The sequence below is a fragment of the Poeciliopsis prolifica genome, unplaced genomic scaffold (genome assembly GCF_027474105.1).
Source record: "Poeciliopsis prolifica strain line A6 unplaced genomic scaffold, Auburn_PproV2 SCAFFOLD179, whole genome shotgun sequence".
NCBI lineage: Eukaryota > Metazoa > Chordata > Actinopteri > Cyprinodontiformes > Poeciliidae > Poeciliopsis > Poeciliopsis prolifica.
Genome location: NW_026562554.1, coordinates 83,452 through 107,267, shown reverse-complemented (window position 1 = coordinate 107,267; position 23,816 = coordinate 83,452). Strand labels below are relative to the sequence as shown.

The 23,816-nt window shown below is 37.1% G+C and overlaps 2 protein-coding genes and 1 pseudogene across 3 annotated transcripts; 2 read left to right on the top strand and 1 right to left on the bottom strand.

Annotated features, from left to right (window-relative positions):
* Positions 1-2,890: 2,890 nt before the first annotated feature.
* On the bottom strand, positions 2,891-10,382 carry LOC129356565 (mRNA cap guanine-N7 methyltransferase-like). Of its 2 annotated transcripts, none has more exons than XM_055026149.1 (11): positions 10,297-10,382; positions 8,716-8,864; positions 7,865-7,994; positions 7,048-7,173; positions 6,194-6,309; positions 5,918-6,099; positions 5,671-5,835; positions 4,432-4,549; positions 3,317-3,418; positions 3,217-3,250; positions 2,891-3,098 (listed from the first exon to the last, which is right to left on the bottom strand). In XM_055026149.1, the coding sequence occupies exons 2-11, from the start codon at positions 8,854-8,856 to the stop codon at positions 3,061-3,063; spliced, it is 1,152 nt and encodes a 383-aa protein (XP_054882124.1). In that variant the 5' UTR covers positions 8,857-8,864; positions 10,297-10,382; the 3' UTR covers positions 2,891-3,060. The 2 variants fall into 2 exon arrangements, with proteins under 2 accessions (XP_054882124.1, XP_054882125.1); XM_055026150.1 differs by having other exon boundaries at positions 8,716-8,861; positions 10,297-10,375.
* A 902-nt stretch (positions 10,383-11,284) lies between these two features.
* LOC129356564 (zinc finger protein OZF-like) lies at positions 11,285-13,424 on the top strand. The gene is made up of 2 exons (XM_055026147.1): positions 11,285-11,482; positions 11,620-13,424. The coding sequence occupies exons 1-2, from the start codon at positions 11,356-11,358 to the stop codon at positions 12,840-12,842; spliced, it is 1,350 nt and encodes a 449-aa protein (XP_054882122.1). The 5' UTR covers positions 11,285-11,355; the 3' UTR covers positions 12,843-13,424.
* Positions 13,425-17,470: 4,046 nt separating this feature from the next.
* LOC129356566 (gastrula zinc finger protein XlCGF8.2DB-like) lies at positions 17,471-19,963 on the top strand (annotated as a pseudogene).
* Positions 19,964-23,816: the final 3,853 nt, after the last annotated feature.

The window sequence follows — 23,816 nt, the reverse complement described above, 5'->3', positions numbered from 1 at the left end:
CGAGTCATTCGATGCTTTTTATTTTTTAAACATTCAAATATTTTGACAAATTTTGAATCAAAATTAGAATTTGTAACAAAAACAAAACAAACAAAAAAAGCTCAAAAACAGATTTGGAAACTGTTTTGGTGCCTTATTCGGTAAAATGTGTTTGCTAATGAAAGTTACAGTACTTTAGTAGGTAAAACTCAAATTATAGTGCATTAACAGGTATAATTATAAAGAATTAGGCATGAACTGATGATACAAAGTAATAGTGTTGGGTTTAATACGTCTTTTGGCCTCTACCTCCATGTACAAATCCTAGAATGTCATAATTTTCAAATACTTGAGCTTATGACTCTTATATAAAGTACAAAATGGGGCTTTGGGCTGCTGCCACTAACTTTTGGCCCAACTTCTAACTACTTTTATTAGGAAAGTGTCATGAGCCATCACTTATCAAGAAGTGGGAGGCATTCAGAGACTTTATCTGTCTTCAAATTATTTCCTCTTTTAACAAACAAGTCGAACTGAAATGTGCTGTCACTTCGTTATTACATAAAGACGTAACATCTGGTCAACATCACTGTTTTCACTAAACCAGCTGCTTAAAAGCAAATTTTTGGGACGGGTTTGCTCTTTTGCTTCACATTAGTATTTATTTTGAACATAATATAAAGAAAAGTTGATTAATCTGTAATGGTTATGTGACCTACTTCAGGAGTGTAAATAAAAAGCAGCCATCCAAGGAATTAGCTGAGTAACACCTGGTGAAAAGCTCATTATCATTTAATTAAACAATCAGACGGACCAAAATATAGAGTAAAAGTTAAAAATGTTGGTGTTTTGAGGACCAAAATGACAATAATATATTTCCAAACCAGTTTGTTTCAATATAAAGCTTCTGAAACTCTCTAGTAAAAGTAAAAAGAACAAAATAACTTTTTTTTCTTTCAAAAATTTGCTGAGGTGAATATAACCGAGTAAATGTAATTAGTTACAACACAACTCTGCTCATCAGTTGGAAATACAGGAAGTATGACTTTAATTTATTTGTTAACAGAAAACTAGAGTCAAACTACAGCAAAAGGAAAGCATCTGAAGTGCCTCGTTATTCTGCAGTTATTCTGGTTTGAGATCTTGTGTTTTATGGTAACTTTGTTATGTAATTGTTTTAGTTTTCATCTGTGTGTTTACAGAACCAGCTGGTTCATAAATAGCAGCAGCAGCTGCTGGGATCCGTCACAGAAACAAGCCAACACTTCCTGCTCCAGATCTGTGACTTAAAGAAAAACTGAGATCCTATATGTCAACATAATTAATAAATATGCACCAATAATGCGATAAGCTTTGATTTAGGGTTAAAAATACGTCATAAGCTGCGTGAAAAATGCTTTCAATGAAACTATATTTCCGCGTTATCAGAAAACACTTACAGTAAGTAACCGCAGGCACAAAAATGTCTGAGTACTTTTAGACTCACATGAAACATTCCTGTTATTCGCATCACAAAAATGTCTCTGTCATTTTCAGGTAATCAAGACTTCCTTGTTTTGAACTAAACAAGACAGACGACATTCATTAAACTGCAGAAGTTTAGTCAGTACAGCAGTTTTTGTTAATAAATAAAACTACTCATAAAAAATATTTATAAGAAGATTTTGTGGCTCAAGCGGTCATGCATGTTTTTCCCCACTAATTGGGATTTTCAAGATAAAATAAAAAAAAACACGTAATCTACCACTAGGGGTCAGTATAATATTGTTAAAAGCACCATGTTGCTCAGCCAGAACTTTGTTTCAAATTTATCTCCATAAATTAGAATATTGCTGAAAGTTGATTTGTTTAAGTGACTCAGAAAAGAAAATGTAATTTCTTTATGCAAAGTTTAATTTATTTTTTCATTTAATTATAACACCATAAACCCGGCAAAGTTCAGGAAAAGCAATATTTAAAGCAAAATGTTATATATGACCATGGAGACTGCTGCTGAACTGGCAGTTCTCCAGTATAAAATTACAAATACATTGATGGAAAGTTGAGTGGAAGGAAAACATGGCAGACAAAATAAGTAAAAGTAGCAGAAATAACCAAGTTTCGCTTTTTAAATTGAATTAGTCAAAGTGTTGGAGGATATTCTGATTCAGATTCACCTGTATGTAGGAAAACCAACAAATGGATTTTCACCTTCCCAGCTTATTAAAACATTAAATATTTATTCATGATGAAAGCCAATGGGAATTTAGCGCTGTAACGGCTGCTGATCAACAGTTGTAAACCATAAAATTCAGCACTGATGAATTAAGTGAGCAACAAATGGCGCAAAAGCTCTTGTGAAGTTTGTAGTTAAAAGAGGCAGAGGTTTGAATAAACACCTAAAATCTCAGACCAACCTTAAGCTCGGTGGTGGCGGTGTGATGACTTGGGGACGTAGATGCTAAATGTTCTCCAGAGCCATCAAATCGAGGAAAGTAAAAAATAAAGACATATGGTTCTGTAAGGGCCCAGTCAAAGTCCAACCCTAAACATCTTGTGGTGGGACTTTAAGAAAGTAAACGGCTCCGAGGTGATGTGTTGTAAAAAAAGAGTAAGTTAAAATCTTTTTTAAATGTAAAGTTATTGCTTTTGTATGGTGTGGTAAAAATGCAGTCTTGAAATTGGGTCTCTGTCTCTTTAAGAAGCTCCTGCTCTTTCAGGCACTTTGCCTTCAGCACACTGTCATGTTTTTCTCTTATGGCGTTTAGGTCGTTGTTCAGCGCATTGCGGTTAAATATTGCATAGGCTCCATAACAAAGACAAGATTCTTACATTTCATCAGTCGACAATTATTGCTTTCCAAACGTTTTTTTTCTGATGTGACTTTTGCGTACAACAATTCTAACCAGCATCACATAAAAAATAAAATAAATAGGACTGAACAACTGATTTATTATTTTCTTTCCAGCTTAATTTCTCCAGCAGGTTTACATTTTTATAAAAAAAAAATTCAAATATGACAACAGAAAAAAAGAAACTGTACAGATAAGCCGAGTAACAGGTGAGGTAAGTTTGTGAGGCGGAGAATTTTGCTTTTGAGTATCAGGACATTTTCTGAAACACGAACACCAAGTAGATACCTGCAAAAAAAACAAGAGGGAGTCATTATTCTGCTCAGACGTCGGCTTTATGAAAACAATTTTGACCTTTCGTTACGTTTCTTGATCAGAAAACAAAATGTGATATAATCGAACTTACTGGTCGCGTCCCACTCAGATTTGCTCAGGGTTCCCTGTTCACACAGAAAACAGAGTTAAATCAGGATTATTGGAGGAGTTGAGAGCTGAAGGCAACTCACCACTGGCAGTCTGACTCCAGGTCTGCCGCAGTGCTCTTTAGCATGGCAGTACTGCTCCTTGTTGTCGGCAGCCTGCTGACCTCCATCGTCACAGGGAAAAGGCTGAAGCAGCACAACGGAAACGACAGGAGAAAAAACAGAGAACAAAGTCTTCATTTTTCTTTGAAAAACTGAAAATTATATTTTTGTTTTTTATTTTTTGTTTCTTGTCGGAGGGTTGAAAACTGATTCATTTTTATGTCTATATATTGATCTAATTTTCTAGAAATATCTTCATCCCATAGAATAAATCAATCATCTTTTATGCAAAACTTTTTTTCTTCGTTTTAAAACCTAAAGATGGAAACAAATAAAATAAAATAAAAATGACTGGCAAATGTTCAGCATAAAAAAAATTTTTTTTAAAGACACCGTAATACTTAATTTTTATATTTTTGTATATATATATAAATATTTGTTTTTTTTGTTTTCTTCCGCAGTAATTTTTCACAAAGATTTTTGTTTTTGCTAATTTTCTTCTGTAAAATTTGCAGAAAAAAAGCTCATTAAGGACTTGCCATACAAGGAAAGACACTTATTTGAAAAACACAAAAATAAAATAAAACTTATTGGTGAAGTTTCTTCATTTTCCAGCAGTAAATGGATGAAATAAAAAAAAGTTCTTTTTTTTTTTGCTCAACAAGAACAGTTTCTTCTTCCAACAAACAACAGCACTTAAACAAGATTTACATTTATCTAAAAATAAAGGTCTTTTAATCCAGGAACCTTATTTGAATACGGACAAATGGCATCAGATCATCTGAATTAGCCAGACACAAATCAGTCTGACGTTTTATTAAACATAAAATCCGACGTTTCTGTTTGTTGCTGTCATTTGACGTCTCTGTACAGACTGGAAGCGAGTCCTGCATGAGCAGGAACTGCTCCTGTTTCTATAAATGTCTGAGGAATGTTGTTCCTCATTTTTAAAGCAAACACAAAAGAACCTGTTTAATTTGTAGAAAAAAAAAGTAGTTTAAGAAAAACATTCTAGCTTTCTGTCACAATTATTAGAATCGTCATAATTTTTAGGAAGGTTTTCCTGTCATTTGTGTTGAGATTTACAGAAGTTTTACCTCCAGAGCCATCATCTTCATCATGAGGCTGCGGTGACTCTCCTTTTTCACCTTTTCCTCAAAGAACTCCGAGAACCTCTGCTTCAGCACCAGACGCATGTTGTACCGCTTTGCCATGCTGGAACGCAAGTTTGACAGTATGCATAGAAATCTGAAGCAGCTTTTCCATGAGTAACAACTCAGCTCCAATCCATTGGATACTCCATTGGATACTCTCTGCTCAGCGGGCCGAGGCGAGAAGACGAAAACGTGACGTCAGAAGACCGCCGGTCACTGATTCTCTGGGGGTTTATATCTTTTAAAGTTGAGGTCAATATGAGGAAAGTTGAGTCGATGAAGAAAGTGCATTTCTGGTGTTTCTAACTGCGTTTCCATTTGAAATGTGTGCAAAACTTTGTCGAGATTCTGCTACTGTCAAAAAAAAAATCCTGCAATCTGTGCAGACAGCTCCGCCTGGAAGGATCCAATTCATAGAGATGCAACTGGTCAACATTTAGGCTGGGATATCCTGCGTGTCGACTACAAACACAAAATCTTAACATGTATTTTTATCCTAGTTTCTAGTGCAAACATCTTTGTACACTTGAGATACGACAAAACTAACTTACAAGTAACGCTTCATTAAGAAATATGTGCTTTAAGTCAATAATTCCTTAATATCGAAGAGAAAGTTCTCGTTCCACCGGCAGATTATTTCACCTATAATATGAGGAAATGTCATGTTGTATGTAAAATTAACTGCCAGTTGATTTTGAAATAAGTGAAAAAAAATTCTGCCAGTGGAACGACTGCTTTTTAAATCAATATTAAAGACATTTACTTTAAAAAAAAGCTTGTCTATCTTGCTGAAAAGTTACTTTTAAGTTAGCTTTGTCTCACTTCAGGTGTTCAAATGTATTTGCAGTAGAAACCAGGCATAAAAAGTTGGTAGGATTTTGTGTTTTTGCAGTGCAGTTGACCGGATATTCTACTTTATAGCGTATTTGGAGCTTGTGGGAACTGACGACATTGAGAGTAACGCAACATTTCTCTGCTTCACGGCTGGTGAGACAATTCAGAGAGAGCGAGACGGAGCGATCCGAAACGAGAAAATTCAGTGTGTCGTCGCATGAAACCACTGCAATGGATCAGAGCAGAGTTCAGCTGAGCAAATACTCACGAGAAAGAAGCGTTACAGGGAATTTAGAAGACAAATATATGCTTTTTCTTGTGTTGATTTCAATAATAGTTAAATCTTACTGTTCAAAAAGAGGAAAGTAGACCAGAAACTCCGGAACATCGACCACGCCCTCGAGGCTGAAGTGGTACTGACATCCAAACAGTGGATAGGAACCTTTGGACTGAAAGGAAACTTTGAAGACTTCGTTTCCAAATGACAGGGAGTCTGACGCCTCCAGACGTTTACTAGAAGCATAAAAAGAACAATAAAGACAAAAACTAAACGTTACACATGCAGTACAGTGGATGGAGGAGTCGCTGCTCTTACACCAGCTCGTAGGCGTCTGGCGTGGTTCCGATGAAGAAGCCTCCGGGTTTGAGACGCTCACAGGCGTTTCTCAGCATCATGTCCGCCTTCTGCTCGCTCTCGAACGAGTAATGATACACAAACTGACAGCTGCAGATGTCGAACATCAGCTCAGGGTCGTCCAGCCTGTCCGACAAAACCTCCTGCACCAGCAGGTCACGAAAAGGGAAACTGGTCTTATTACTGCTTCTATTAACATTTTCAACCAATCACATCTGCACAGATGGACAGATCTACCTTCGAACAGTCGGAGGTGATGAACTGAGCGCTGAAGATTTTCTCATTGGAATGACTTTTTCTTTTCATCTCTTCGTACCGAGTCCGGCACTGATCCACGGACACTTCAGCTATATCTGAGAGAAAACAAAACAGAAACAAACTGATGAAAGTGGGAATAAGGACATCCTCAAGGTACAAAGTAGCGTTCCTTCAGATCCCTCCTGCTATCAGGAAGCTAAAACATTTTAACCACCACTGAGTCTTTATAACTCTGCTTTTATTTGCACTTTTGACCCTCCTGTTAAATAGTCTGTTGATTTTTATGCAATATATTAATGAATTTAGTTCTCTACATGCTCCTACTGGGCTGCACATCACTTTTTGTCTGAATGTTTTTTTTAATAATAACTGCACAGTATTATTTTCCTTATGTTGTAAAGGTCTTGTTACTTTACAGAGTCTTAATCTTGAATGAGTTAGACATTGCTTGAATTTATGTAAGACTGATTTAGAAAATGAACAACATATTATAGCATAAACCTGAAAGATTTAAATAGTTTAATAAAAATAATCTACAGAATGTGCCAATGTTTTTATCCGATTAAATCGATTGTCGGAGTAATAATAGGATAATTGATTAATATAACTGTCAGTTGCAGCCTTGCTGCAGTATAAACAGAATTTATTCTGAGGATTTTTACACATGTTCATTTAAAACAAGGTCAAAAGTCGTGGTGGTCACAAATTTTTGTTTCCAAATGTACAGATTAAATAATTTTCCAGAGGTGAAACCACCGAGGGGAAGATTGTCTTGCCATTTTGGGACTAAAGTCAGACCAGAGGTCAGAGGTCAGTCTGTGAAGAGTGGTTACCTGCACAGACGATGTGACTGATGCCTCCTCTTCTCCACTTCAACAAGTCTCCTCCTTTTCCACAGCCCAGGTCCAACACAGACACATTCCTGCTCCCTGCGCTTCGCACCTGGTCCAGGATCTCCCCTGTTAGCGGAGAAGAAGGAAAATAAACACCTGTGGTTTCCACGATGCAAAAGATTCAGACAGGATCCAGGAATAAATAAATCGAAGCTTAGTGCAAGGCTAAGGACCAGGACATTTTATGAAATAATTTAAAACTGTTCTGTATGTTTTATCAGTGCCTGGTTGATCTAATCAGTCATGACTCCAACTGAGATTTCTGTAAAAGACGGAATACATAAAAAACAACAAAGAGTCCTAATTATTATGGAAATGTGAATAAGCTTTTATTTTTTACTAGTTTTTTGTGATACGTTTTTGTTCAGTTAAACCGAAGCATTTTTAAAAGGGAGATTTTGGACGAGGTTGTTAGTTTTGCACATAATGTTTGAGTTCTTTACAAAAATAAAGGGGAAAACGAGAATCGGGCATTTGTCATATTGTTAATCCATTTCCATTTGATGTTTGAGAAGTCTTAAAATTGTCCCGATTGTTATTTTTTTACTATTTTTCTTCACTGCTTTTTCAAGAAAGGTGTATCAATAAATAGCAATAAATGGTGAAAATATGATTTTATGCAGTTATTGTGTGCATTTTAGTGATAAAAGTCACATTTTTATGATTACAAAGTGGCTTTAAAGAGCAGTATTTGTTTTTGTGGGGCCGTCATAAGACTATTTCATTAGCCAGACAGTATTGATCATTGATCACTTACCAATCAGAACACTCTTCATCCAGTTGTTGAAGTTCCTCATGTAGAAGATCCTGCTTTGACTTCGAACCACCAGTCCGACTTCCTGTAGCGTGTTGTAGTGACTCGCCACCTTTTCACCATGATCGCTCACCTGGATGATCGATAATAGATCAATAACTGCTGTGGGACACTTTAACTGCAAGGCATGGAATAGCCACAGAAGATTAGGATTGAAACGATTAATGTGATGAATAAATTATTGAAATAATTATTAACTGGATTATACAAAGTCAAAAACAGACAATTTTCTGATGAAAACAAGACTCAGATCAGTACTGAAGCAAAAACTGTTCAATATATGTATAAATATTTTAAATTTAAGATAAAAACATATTTGTTTGTAAATATGTTTAAGCCAAAACCCCTCAACTGGCAGTTTTAGCTTCACCGGGTTCAAATTCATTAAAATAATGTTACATTATTGCATTTTCTTAGGGGCTATTTTCGAGAGAAAAACAACATATTAAGGATAGAAATTAAGCCATGACTGTGCAAAGTAACATCTTTTTTTTTTTGAGAAAAAAAAAACATCTTTGTCTGTAATTGTTTTACCCAAAACTCTTCAAAACATTTTTCATATTCACCTGATTCTAATTCACAAAAGATTTCATTTTAGCCAGTAAAACTTTTATTTTAAAAAGGAACTGAATTGCATATTTGGACAATTTCATGTATCTTTAATATTGTATAAAAAGGCATAAGCAGTTAAATGTAATGTCTATAAAATATACCAATTTATTTCATCCCATTCATCAATAGAATTAGTTGCTGCCCTACAGAAGACGGTGACAAGGGTAAGTCAGTGAGCCTACCAGCTTCTTATTGGGGGAAGTTTCTTCCTCAGCCTCCTCTTCCTCATGTCTTCTCTTCATCCTGGTCTTCTGATCCAGTTCTCTTCCTCCTCCTACTTCCTCTTCATTCGCTCCTCCCTGTTTTTGTTCTGCCTGCTCCATTATTTCTGCTAGGAAAGAACACAAGTCAAACTCAAACTTAGAAGCATCAACGCCACAGAATCAGACCATCACATCATTAGAACCTAAAGGTTCTGCTTTTTAACCCCGTCACTATAATCAATCATGTGATAAATTCAAATGAGCTCAATGATTTACAATTTGATTATTAATTTGTTTTTTTAAGTTAAAAAACAGCAACTGGAAGCAAAACCTCCATCTTACCAAACAAACATAAGCTAAATAACAGCAAAAGATGAAAAAGAAAGTTTGAAAAATACATATTCAACAATCAGACAATATTCTCCTATATTTGCTTCAACAAAATCTGTTCTACTTGATCAACTTCTTTCAATTAACTTTATTTTTTTTAAATCTAATGTCTGATTTCAATGACTTCATCTCCAAATTGCTTATGCAAACATTTCAAGTTGCACAGTACATTGAAGTGCAGTACATGATATTAGAAGTGCCAACCTTTTTTACTCAATTTCTATTTGAAAAAACAGATTTTGGCAAAAATAAATAAAAATCCAACCATGTGTCAAAAACCTTAAAAATATTAAACTCAAATAAAAACAATGATCACATAAAAAGCCATCAGATGAACGTCACTGTCATTTCACTTGGTTTATTGCGTATTATTTATGTTTTGTACGTATTTCTGATTTATCTCATGACGGTGGACGTCAGGTTCTGTTGCCATGGAGACGTTGAGCGTGACAACTTATTGACCCCAGATCACTTTTAAACGAGATTTTTAATCCTAATTAGATTTGCCAGTAACATGAAAAAAATTTAAAAGTCGTGACACAATTGCTGAATTTTTTTTTTAGAAAAATAACCACCAATCTTTTTCTCACTTTTATATCATCACGATGTCCTTACAACTGATCAAGTATCGATAATGGGCATCAGCAGCGGCAAAAAGTCGAATAACAGGTCAGACGTGTCACAGAGACTCACACCATTGTTAGAAGTTTAATTTGTAAACAAGTCGAGTCGGTTATCACGACTCCCTACGAGACAGAAATCACCATTTTGACTGAAATTAGCCTCGAACTTCCTAGTAGCAGGATTAATACGATTAAAAGACAAATGACGAAAGACTGACGGTTAATTTCCATTTTATTTTCGGGTTTCGTTGAACACCCTGGTCTTAACGTATGTATGTAATCCTGGAGGATAATCCAGCCTGTTCTCAGTCACCAACTACTTTCACCTGCGAGCATTAGCGACCAGCAGTTAGCTAGCTTACGCTAACCAGCTTGTTTTCCGTAAATGTTGGGAAAACAACATTTATGGCGCCGAAGATGAATCTCAAATAGGCGGAATTAACGACGAACAGCTGTCTGATGCCAGATGGTACCAGAAACACAGACAGGGTCAAAGCTAAGTAGGCATATTTACGCCAAAAGTTACAAAAAGACACATTTTACTCACTGTAATCTGTAGAAAGTACACATGCGCAGTGGGCAGCTTCCGCTCTCTGAACCGTTTCCTCTTCTTCTTGGCAAACAACGATGAGGTGATGCATCATCGCCACCAACTGGCTTGGAGTGTGGACAGGAACGTGTGCGCAAATAAATAAATAAATAAATAATAAATAAATAATAAATAAATAAATAAATAAATAAATAAATAAATAAATAAATAAATAAATAAATAAATAAATAAATAGTCTCTCGATTCAGATTTTTTTGTATCCCAAATGGGCAATTGATGTTACAGCAAGTACAAATGACTAAAAGACAACATATCAAAGATTCAAAAATAAAAACAAAACCAAAACATACATAAAAAGGACATAAAATACCAATCAATACATGATGGAAAAAGCACACCAGTGTATTTCATCAATGACTGACAGTTGCCACAAACACCAAATCAGGTGCAGGTCCCTCTAACTTGTCCTGCATTAAACATAGATGTGTCTGTAGGAACAAAAGAGTGCTTGTGTCTGTTACTTTTCTTACTAGGAGGTCTGCCTGATGCCAGAAGGCAGAAACTGGAACTCAACAAAGGATGAGAAGTATCAGTAATAATGGGTTTAGTTTTCCCTAATGATTTGACGTTCAACGTTAAATGGTTGAAGAAGGTGTCATAATATATCAAGCATATATTTCTAGACATTTCCATTAGACTTTTTTTTCTGTAACTCTCTCCTGAATTGGGAAATTGCGCGTTGTTACCTTCCTGACAAAGGAAAACGAGAATTTGAAGGGCGTCAGAAAGAAGAGGAGATAAGTAAGTCTACAATGAGAATATCTTACTGGTATCCTACTGGTTTGCAAAATGTCGGAAATATGAGTCAGAGAACATTAACCATGGATTTACAGAGTTTTAGAAAGATAAAGTTGAAGACGTCCTAAGAAACATTTCGATGTGATTCTCATATGATCCAGAGGGTGGCGGTAAAGCGGCAATGTTGATGCCGACAGTCATAAAACCCTGAAGAAGAAGAGGAAGAAGAATACAAAGCGGAAGTGATAGCTGAAAACAATGTCTTCAGTAGAGCTTCGTCGAGAGCTTATAACTCATACTGAAGAAACATTCACAGAGTTTAAAGAAATTGTCATCAAGACCGAGGAAGAGATGGATTTTACCCGGACGGCCTTAAACCGAACAGGTACGAAACACCTGGATGACAGACGGACAGCGGATCTGTCTGTTTACACGCCTGAGTTTTTTACATGTTGATTTCTGTCTTAAACGATTTCTTCGATGAAGTTAACAATTCCTATTTTTATCTGTTTTATTGTCCAGACCACCTGCAGCATAACATTGATAAGCCATGTAAACAGGAGAGGAGCTTCACTCCAGACCAGGAGGAATTGGAATCTCTGCAGGTGAAGCAGGAAGATGAAAAGACAGAGTATCAGCAAATCAAAGAAGAGCAGGAGGAGCTTGATTATTTGCAGATAAAAGTGGAAGAGGACGAAGTTTACTACAGTCAGGGTGAAGAACAACTTGCATTGAAACAGGAGGCTGATGCATGTTATGAGCAAACATGTCAGACTGAACCAGAACCACACAGGACTCGAACCATCTTTCAGGAAGCTGCAGAAGCTGAGAACCAAAACCAGGAAAGAAGCAATGATAACAACTTCGAAGCAAAAAGAGATGAAGAGAAGAAACAGAAGAGGCATCAGAAAACCAGAGGGTATGGTGACAGTTCAAAGCAAAAAGGTCCTGAAAATCTTCCTCAAAGTAGTGACGTGAGTAAAAAGACATGTGAGAGGCCTGTCTCAACTAGGAAGCGTTTCAGCCGGAAAGATAAATTAAATTGTCACATGTCAGACCACACAGGCGAGAAACCTCTTCTATGTGTGAACTGTGGAAAAGGTTTCAGTTGTAATAGTGACTTAACTGTCCACATGAGAGTTCATACAGGTGAAAAACCATTTCTGTGTGTCAAGTGTGGAAGGAGTTTCAGTAGAAGAAGTAATCTAACTGTTCACATGAAAGCTCACACAGGTGAAAAGCAATTCCAGTGTATTACCTGTGGCAAACATTTTATTTCAAAAGGTTCTTTGATTATTCACGTGAGAAGGCACACAGGTGAGAAGCCTTTCCAATGTAAGACCTGTGGTAAACGGTTTGTTGATCAATATTCTGTGAATCTTCACATGAGGAGTCACTCGGTGTTGAAGCCTTATATTTGTGTGAACTGTGGAAAAAGTTTTGCTCAGAAACAGAATTTAACAAGTCACATGATGATTCACACAGGTGAAAAGCCTTTTTCGTGTGAGACCTGTGGAAAATGTTTCAGTCAAAAGGGTATTTTAACTCGTCACATGCTGATTCACACAGGCGAGAGGCCTTTTCAGTGTCTGACTTGTGGAAAAGGTTTCAATCAAAAATGTAGCTTAACTGATCACATGACAATTCACACAGGTGAGAAGCCTTTTTCATGCTCAGCTTGTGGAAAAGGTTTCAGTCGGAGGCATGCTTTAACTAAGCACATGAAAGCCCATGTGCTTAGTTAAATAAAAATCTGCTGTAGTCCAAGTAAGTCATCTAAAACATACTTGAGTAAAAGGTACTTAGTCACCTTGTAATAACTTTTTAAGAAAACACTCCCTAAATGCATCACTTAAGAAGGAAAAGTAGTCGTAATTTGAGAAGTATTTTTTATGTATGATGTTAAAGTTCACTGTAAAATCATTTGGATAAAAACCAGAATGAAAGGAGGACTTTCTTGTTTCAAATTTCAAATTAACTTTTCCCTCAGGAACTCACACATATTAAAGACCTCTAACTTTCTAGTTTGTGGAAAAGATCAACTGTGATCATTTGATGATTAGTAACCTCATTGACCAGAAGTTTTAATAGCATGATTGTTGTAAAATAATCTGGTTTTGGCGGGACTTGGACATTTCCAGTAAAAAAAAAATTTTAGTTTGCATTTAACCTTAAAATTGAAACACAAGTTTTGTTTTTAAACTGAGATTAAAACTGTTTGTCATTTATTTGACATTTTAATAACCAATATGATTACTTATTTAAAAGCTATTCCACTCTTAAATTCATTTATTGTTTTTTGTTTGTACAAAGGATCTGTGGTTATCTTCAATAAATGGGCATGCCTTTCTTTTTGGTATTCCAGTTTTTCTCAGTCATTTTGGTGCATTTCTTGAACCAATTGCTATTTAAGTTGAACTGCTGTTCTTACATTTTGTTTACTTAACATGTACTTCAGACCTTGTTGTATTAACTTAATTGTGTCAAGTTAATTTAACTTAAGTGAAGTTGTTTCAACTTCAAAATAGCAAGCAAATGATCCTCTTAACTCAATTACATCAAGTTAGTCCAACTTACATGAACAGTACAGTTTACTGAGCAGAATCTATGAAACAGATTGCCTTACATAAATTAAGAAACCACAACTAAAGATTTTAAGTTCACAAGATTCAATGTTTTATTTTAACAAAATGATATACTTATTGTAGCATAACAGTCAATAACCCAACAGGAACCTGGATAAAGTCTGACATGGCATCTGAATCCTGTAGATAATAAGAAAAGTACAAATTAAAAAAAGAACGAGGTGAAGTTTTGATTTTTTTTTCACAACCTCTGACAAAGGGAATAGCAATACATTCAAGAGACATTGTATAATTCTTTCATCGTTCTCGATGAAAACTGAGAGATCAACAATAAAAGCAAAAGCATATTCTGAAGAAACTAGATCACATTTTTTCACAACAGTTGCTCACTGTCAATTGTTTTCTGAGTAAAACTCAGAAACTGTACAGAATATTGATGGCTGTACAGTTAAAGGAGCAACTGCAATTTTCCAACCTGGTATCAGCTCATTGTTATATTAATGCCATAGATTGTTGCTCAATTGTTCATTATTTTAACAACTAACTGTGTTTTTTCCAGTCTCAATCGCCCAAATATCACCAATACAAATTCTCCACCTCCAAACAAGAATCTTGGGAAGTGCATTGTGAACGACTGAATGCAGGACAGGAGATCCCACTTTCCACTCCACTGGTGAACTCTGCAAAAACAGTCACAGTCAAACCCAGCTCCAGAGGAATTTTGCTGATTTTGGGGTGCCACCGTAAATTGGCCTTTCATTTAATATAAATACATAAACAACTTTGTGTTTGTCAATACAAAAAAAAAACTAATTATGTAAATACTAACATGTAGAAAATGCTAAGCAACTATGCTCAGATTTGCATAAACGTATGCTCACATGTTGCAGAAGTCTAAGAATCTGTTTCCAATCACTTAAGTCTATTTCTTGATACAAAATCAACCAAGCATAAGTATCAATAGCTCATAATATTACTACTTCCACTAGTAAGTATTATTAGGACTACTACTGTTAGTAAAAGTGAAAAGTTCAGTGTTACTCCCATAATTGTAACCAATTGTTCTTAACTAGTTTAACATATATATATATATATATATATATATATATATATATATATATATATATATATATATATATATATATATATATATATATGTACTTTTTATGAAAAAGGTTTCCTTCTTTCATGATGTTGGTTTTCAGTTTCATCAGGCTTTTTTAAGATGTCTTGGTTCCCATTTGGTTCTGATTCAGTTTGGTATGTTTGATCATCAACAGGAGCCACCATGCAGGTATCAGTCTCCTGTTTTATATATATATATATATATATATATATATATATATATATATATATATATATATATATATATATATATATATATATATATATATATATATGTTAGCTACTATATATTAGCAAACAGCTACTTTACTTCCTCTATTTGTTTAGAAAAAAAGCAACTGTGCAAAGATTTTTTGTCGTTAATTGGTTTTGTGCCAAGACTCTAACGCACCAGTGTCCACCTCTGCACAGCAACACGTCTTCGTGAAAGCGTCTTGTGTTGCATGTAAAGGTGGCTCGGAAAAACACTTGACTACATTTTAGCAACGGCTGGAAAAGTGCGGTAAACAAACGGCACATATATTGGAGGTACAGGAGCGCTTCCCGTATCAAATAATAGAAAGTTCGCCACTTGGAGATTAAAAAGTATAAATAAAAATACTAAATAAAATGAACAACTTCGAAGCTAGGGCGGGTCGGTGGCGGAGCTAGACTCTTTTTCAAGGCCGTGGTTCACCTTTAAAAGGGTTTATTCTGACAAGAATAACAAATAGGAAATAGCCGTGTTACAGGCTGCCCACTCCAAGCCCTCTCCCACAGGACAACATGACAAAAGGGCGGGTCTTAGCTCACAACATGTTAAATATGCAAAATAAACCTTTCTATACAACATACCTGACAAGAATAACAAATAGGAAATAGCCGTGTTACAGGCTGCCCGCTCCAAGCCCTACATAAACAAAAGTACATAACAGAAATTAACTTAATAAATCTATAAATAAACTGGATGTATTTAGATACAAAATAAATAATACACACCTCTCCCACAGGACAACATGACAAAAGGGGAGGGTCTAAGGGACGCAAACATTTTAAAGGCAATACCACAGAGGAAGAAACAAAAGGGGAGGGGCTTCCGTTCTTAAAGTAACACAGTTAAAACAATAACAGAGATTTTCAGTCAGGTAGGAACCCATACAAATAACCAAAGAAAAACATTTTGAGTAATTATAACAACATATAAATTCAACCAGGTTACACTAACCTTTAGAATTAGGCTTATTGGATTTTAATACTTAATAACTCTCTGTCACAGCCTCTAACCCACTGGTGATACACTTGGGCCTGGAGTCTCCTGGCTGGATTCTCCAGGTTGGTCACTGGTCCTGGTCACTGCTGCAGGGTTCTGTCTGGCCCTGGTCACTGCTGCAGGGTTCTGTCTGGCCCTGGTCACTGCTGCAGGGTTCTGTCTGGCCCTGGTCACTGCTGCAGGGTTCTGTCTGGTCCTGGTCACTGCTGCAGGGTTCTGTCTGGTCCTGGTCACTGCTGCAGGGTTCTGTCTGGTCCTGGTCACTGCTGCACGGTTCTGTCTGGTCCTGGTCACTGCTGCAGGGTTCTGTCTGGTCCTGGTCTGGCTCTGGTTTTTGCCTCTTTAAGAAGAACAGGGAGATATTCTCTTTTCTCTTCTTTTGGGCTCTACACAAAATAAGACAGCCTGGTATTTAGACTCCATGACTGTTTGGCAGAGAAAACACTATTTTAACTATTATTTAAACTATAGTTTTTAGTTTTCTGTAGCTAGCTAAAATACTAAATTAAAAATACATTAATTCAAATTAATTAATATAACTAGTGAGGTTATAATTCAAAGCTTTCATATGACATAGCCTACTTACATTTAATCATTATAATACTTAATGGTTTTTCACATATTCTTACCACACACATTTCAAGCAAGAGCTGGGAGATATAAAACATTACAGGGCAGAATGTCACTAAAACATGTTAAAAGAATCTGTGTAAAACACCATCTATCAGCACTAGCATGGCTAATATAATAAACGAGGCACTACGCATGGTTTGTAAAACCTTTTTTTTTTTTTTTCTTTTTAGAAATTTATGACAAGTGCCGCCTCTCATTAGGAAGGTAACAGCGGTTACCGCTGAGCGGTAAAATGTTGGAAATACCTGCAAAACTCCTTGGCGGTGTAACTCTAAATGAGTTTTGGATCAAGCAGGACCCACATGTCAGTTTGACCAATGAACAGCGTCGGGCATCGAGCTGCCTTCAGGGACAGTCGGAAATTACAGTTTTCCTGACAAATCTTTGCCGATCTCATAAGTATTATATTTTAAAATTACAATTTCCAGTGGGGTGGCAGTAGGGGTGGCCAGGGCTCTGTTGGGTGGCAAGTGCCACCCCGGCCACCCCTCTGGCTCCGCCACTGCCAAAGAGAACTGGCACTTTATGAGAAATCTGTAGATATAATGATCGTAGGATCCACAAGGTGGCGGTAATGCGATGAAATGAATGAACGACAGTCATAAAACTCCAAAGAAGAAGAAGCAGACGACGACGACGACGACGAAGACAGAGAGGACGGCACGTGGTCTGTTTTGTTGAACGTTTGAGTGTTTCTCTAATAAATATCTCCAGTCCAGCTTAAACCAGTGAATCAGCGAGCAGTGAACTGCAGAAACATTGACAGAGTTTAAAGAAATCATCGTCCAGTCGGAGGAAGAGATGGATGATCAGCGCAGACTGCTTGATTTCTCCCGGACTCCCCAGATCATCTTACACCGAATAGGTAGGAAACAGCAGCGTTTGGATGCAGGTTAAGGTCTAAATGTCTGCACCTTTCTGCGTGAGGATCATTTTAGTAAACGCTCTTTTCTCGGATAAATGTTTTGTTAGCAGGTAAATGAACGCAGACATCACAATGAGAATGGCTGATTTATGGAGAGAAAATGACCTTTTTATGGCTCTTCCTCCTTTAACTACTGAGTCTTTCTTTTGAAAACGGGAGAAATGTGAACAATGCAGCGCGAGGTTAGTAAAGAAAGCAGCATAAACTAATAATAGCGGTGTTAGAAGCTGTAAAATGTAATAATTTGTAATAAATAAATTGTTGTGGCGATTGTTTGCTTCATACGTAGATAAAAGAAGTTCAATGTCCAAAAAACTTGAAGATTCCTTTTATAGTTTATTTCTCCAGTTTAACAAGCAATAATAAAAATAAACTTTTCATTAGTGATCTGTCGAGTAATCCAGGAGGATTTTAATGAAGCACATAAAACAGAGAATTCACCTAAACCAGAATACAGTTAAAGTTTTTATTTTTAGTAATAAATCGTTGCCCCTGGTGAAACAGCGAATAACAAGCCAATCACAACTCTCTGTTTTCTATTTGTTTCTAGTTTCCTTTTTGATGCAGCCATTGTTTCATACAAACAGATTAATCAGAATCACAAACATCTTTTACTTGTTTATTCATTGTAAGGCTTCGTGTTGTTTTCACGTTGCCTATTTTACATATATTGTCCACTTGATGTCACAGTGGAGCATATGAAGCACCGCGGTGCATCGGCTCATGAGTCCATGATGGGATGGAGTTCCTCAGAGCTTCATGAAGCTTCATCTCACCATCACTACTTTTCATTGTTTCTTCTCCTGCTCTGGTCAAAACCCACAGGCCCAACCAGTGCATGCTGGTCCTTTACCAGTCCCCATACTTACAGGAAATGGACCCACAGTTCTTCCTGTCTAACTTAGAAAAGCAAGTAACAAAGGAACTGTTTTAATGTTGAATGAATTCTCCTATTTAATTCAGTAAGTTAACAATTACTCTTTTTGTCTGTTTCTTCTGCAGATTGCCTGCAATGTAACGTTTATAACCAGGAGAGGAGATCCACTCTGGACCAGGATGAGTTTGAACCTCTGCAGGTGAAACAAGAACAGGAAGAGCCAGAAGATCATCAGATAAAAGAAGAACAGGAGGATCTAGAACACCTGCAGATAAAAGAGGAAGAGAAAGAAGTTTACTGCAGTCAGGGTGAAGAACTGATTGAATTAAAACAGGAGACTGATACCTGCATGGTGGTTCCTGTTGATGATCAAACATACCAAACTGAATCAGAACTAAACAGGAACCAAGACATCTTAAAAAAGCCTGATGAAACTGAGAACCAAAATCAGGAAAGAAGGAAACCTTTTTCATGTGTCATTTGTAAAAAGTATTTTACTTTCAAATCTGTTTTTGATGCTCACATGAGGATTCACACTGGTGAAAAGCCTTTTTCATGTGTGAACTGTGGAAAAAATTTTAGTCGTAAACAGAATTTAACTCTGCACATGATGATTCACACTGGTGAAAAGCCGTTTTCATGTGTGAACTGTGGAAAAAGTTTTAGTCATAAACAGAATTTATCTGAGCACATGAGGATTCACACTGGTGAAAAGCCGTTTTCATGTGTGAACTGTGGAAAAAGTTTCGTCAAAAACAGGATTTAACTCGGCACATGAGGATTCACACTGGTGAAAAGCCGTTTTCATGTGTGAACTGTGGAAAAAGTTTTAGTCAAAAAAAGGCATTAACTCAGCACATGAGGATTCACACTGGTGAAAAGCCGTTTTCATGTGTGACCTGTGGAAAAAGTTTTAGACATAAACTTTGTTTAACTCAGCACATGAGGATTCACACTGGTGAAAAGCCGTTTTCATGTGTGAACTGTGGAAAAAGTTTTAGTCAACAACGGGATTTAACTCGACACATGATGATTCACACTGGTGAAAAGCCGTTTTTATGTGTGAACTGTGGAAAACGTTTTACTCATAAACACCATTTAACTAAGCACATGAGGATTCACACTGGTGAAAAGCCGTAGAAGTATTTCCGATATAGGCCTGTCGCGATAAACGATAAATCAATTGATCACACAATAAATTAAAACTATCAACCTCATTTCAATTATCGTCTATATCATTTCTTCCTGCCTTTTTACCTTACTGTTGGTTCTCTTACACTGAATGAAAAATGGCTCCACTCCACTGACCCTCTGTTGACATTATGAATGTTTTTGTGCTCTCATTTGTTGTTGTTGTTGTTGTTGTTTTTTTCTCATTATTGGATTATTGTGTGTCACATCACGTGACCTGTCTAATTGAACACACTTCTGTACAATAAAAGGGTGTGTCCTCCAAACAAAGGGAGAACAACACGAAAGCCAAACCGGTGCGAGTTTCTTGATGTCACGCTGAACGCTGTGCCGAAAACTGATTCTGCTAACACCCTCCCTTCCTTACTTCCTTAGTGTAATGCCCAGCACACATTATGTCGCGAATTGTTGACTCTTTATCAAAACCTCAGAGACACATTAGCCGACAGAAATCCTAGATATAAAGGTTTGATCGAACCGTGTTGTGTCCAACAATGGGCACAAAATAATAAGTCCAGTTCACTAACTTTGAAACCAGTCATTAATCAATTCCTCACTACAATCTATCTGCAATGCATGTGGCTTGTGTCAGTCCTGACTAAATGAAAATCATTATAACCTATTTATGTCACGTTAACGAAGAACAGCTGAAAAGTTACGGGGTTTTCTGGTAGAAATTTAACTTCTCCCCTAGTTATTTATGTTTGGTTTTTTTTTTTGCACGAACTGTTGAATAAACATTCATGTTGTTTCCGATGTCCGCTGGACTTCGGGTTGCCTCGTGTCAGCTGTTCGGGATTCCCTCCGTGTTTCCCCTCAGAAAGCACGAGGAGAATCCGCGCTTTCTGATTGGCTACCGGTCACAGTCAACAAGCTGCGTCACTCTCCCAGTCTGTGTAAATCCTTGATTTAGATCGGATTTACCCAGATTATTATGTAATTTCCATTAAATCAGTGTATAAAGGTCTTCAAACAATATTATCGTTTACTGCACAAATTTTTTGAAACAATTAATCGCCCAGCAAAATCTGTTATCGTGACAGGCCTAATTTCCAAACATATCCTATGTTGAGGTTCACGAAAGAATTGATTTTGTTAAAAATTGGAATGAAAGACTGGAGGGATTTCATGTCTATAGAGCTGAAAATTGTTGTATTTGTTAAATGGGATCATTTGGATCTTCACCTTTAGATACTTGGAGATGTGCAGCCATGACATTTTCCTTCCCAGATCTGTTGTAGTTTTTGGCATATTCTGTATCAAAAAAGAATTATGATAAACTGTATGTTATTGTATTAACATGCTGTTTATGTCAAACTGTATGTAGTGTGTGCAATGTGAAGAGCAGAGGGCTCAGCTCAGAGCCCTGAGGAGAGCCAGTACTGATGCTGATAGATGAAGAGACATTGTGGTCCATTGTGACTAATTTCATGCATTATCAGTTTGACTCCCTTCCAGAACATTCCCACTTGATTGGACTTGAGGGATTGATTTGTATATTCTGTACAATAGAGAAAGTTTTGTGGGGATTATTATCATTATTATTTTTTAACTCGACAATAGAATGTATATGATGATTGAGTTTGTTAAAAAAAAAAAATTAGCAGAAAAGTATTAGTGATAGTTTTGCCTTTAAAGTAAAATGAGATTGAAACTGATTTGAAAAGTCGGAAAACAAACCGAATCTCTGACCGGCGGTTGCCCATCTTTGTCTCACTTTTCGAGTGCTAGGTGAATGATATTTCACCCTATTTGCTCAAATTATCCAGAAGGGGAAGTTAATGCAACAATGTGAATGTCGACTGTCATAAAGTCTCCAAGAAGAAGAATAGCAGGAAGAACAATGAGATGAGATGGTCTGTTTTGTTGAATGTTTGAGTTTCTCTAATAAATATCTCCAGTCCAGCTTTAACGAGTTGTAATGGAAAAATTACAGTAAGGTCACATCTCCTAGTCATGTCATGTGAAATGTTTTGTGAACTCTGACCAAAAGAATTGAATTTCTTGTAAAGAACTATTTGGGTTACTTGTACAAGGCTGGAAGGTTGTTTTCCACAGCTGCATAAGAACCAGACCGTCTTGCCCTTGTTTTTCCTTCCTTATCATTGTATAAAACTTGCATGTTGTCTCTGTAGTATGGTTGATTATTATTGTCTTCAATAATTTAGTGTTTCTTTTGTCTTAGTTGTATTTTTCTCTTTTCTGCTGCAGCTTATTCTGTTTGTGAAAAAGGCTGTATAACAAACTGCCATGATGAGTCATTAAGGGGCGGGGCTTAGAGCAGCTGCAGCATGCAGACGAAGAAAGAGAGAAAAAAGAGTGAAAAAGGAGTATAGTTACTTTCGCATTTGTTCGTTTAACCGGCTGTTGTTTATTGTTACTTCCTTGATGTGTGTGCGTGGAAATACAAGTAAGTGATGTTAGCTGTTAAATATTGTTTATTTAGCGAAGTATTTTAGTTTTTTTCGCTTAATAGTAGCATGCTCTGTTCACGTGCACACTTTAGAATTACACGCGTGTATGTAGAAATGTGATGTTTAGAATCATTGAGAGTGCAGTTATTTAGTATGTGTGATGTTATTTCAGTCATGTTATACAGACACTGATGTTGTATTGTTGTTTATTTTCTAGAACCACACACAAAATTACCTAAATAAACGGCAAGTACGAGTTAAATCACCTGGAGTAAGACTCTGCGTTCTTTGGAGTTCTGACCGACTCACCACAGTGTTCTGAATATTCACACCAGCAAGTTCAAGTTCTAATAATTTTTCAATGGTCCTTCGAGCCGGATGAGCAGAATACTGTTTTAAGATGCAGAACCCAGAGTCAAGGCATTGGACACTCGACCCAAACGACGGATGTCAGTTCCTTCCTACCTGTCAGATTATGACCTAAGTGGACCTGGAGCTCACAGTAGATTCAGAACAGCAGCTGCAGGGAATTGTCAGAGGAGCAAAGCGGACTAGTGCGTCCAACTGCCAGATCTCCATCACCACCCATTAGCCAGAGCTTCGACATGATGGATTTGAGGGATGATATGGAGCAAGAACGAGAGCTTTGTGAATCTATGGAGCAAGTCACCGGGGAGCAGCAGACCAGCCACGTTCCAGAGTTTAGTGCTGCTCTCGAAGAGATGCGCCAAGAAAACGCTGAGCTTCGTAAACAGTTTTCAGAGCCTGATGGTTGCTTTACAGTCCCAGCCAGCAGCCCATCAGCCTCTGTTCCCACCTCCTCCACCTCAAAGTATGTACAGCGGTGGTTATGGACCTTACCAACCCCATATCAATTCTCCAGCATACCAGCAGCTACAATATCCAACATTCAGCTCCCAAAGAAACCTGCGATTAGATTTCACTAATCCTAGAGTTTCCCAAACATCTGGTGGTCTGCCTCAGAGCCCGTATTATGCAGACACACCACAACAGAACGCACCTTCCTATTCACATAGAGAATCTTCATTTGTCCAAGTTCCCAGCTTTAATGAGCCACCAAGAGAAACCACATACAGGGGGCCGAAGCCCACCATCCCCAGATTTATATCACCAGATCCCAGAGAGTTTGCACGCATGAAGATTGCCTTAGAGAATCTATTACCAGGCGATGCTACGGAAAGATACAAGTACCAGATCCTCACTGATCATCTCCAGTGTGAAGAAGCTTCACTTGTAGCAGACTCCTACTGCAACTCAAGGCAACCTTACACTGATACAATGTTGGCTCTCACGAAAATGTATGGACAGCCCCACAAGCTTGCAGTGCAACGGATTGCAGAGTTAATGGATGGTCCAAATATACGCTGTGGTGATGTGAAGAGCTTTCGTCTGTTTGCCCTCAACGTCCGGTTCACTAGTAGGCATGTTGGAACAACTGGGGCAAAGAGGTCAAATCGAGTTAGCTTGTGGCTCTCATGTTTCAGACTCTTAAGTAAACTTCCCTATGACCTCAATGCCAGCTTTAAGAGATTTATCCATCCCCTGAGAGTAGCCATTCCTACCCTCATTGACTTTGCTGATTGGCTAGAATATGAGCTGGAAGTTCAAGAAGACAGCATGAAGCCCCGAAGAGAGAGGAGTCGTTTAACAAGAGCCTGATACCAAGCGCACTTCCAAACTCTCAAGTAAGACTGCTACT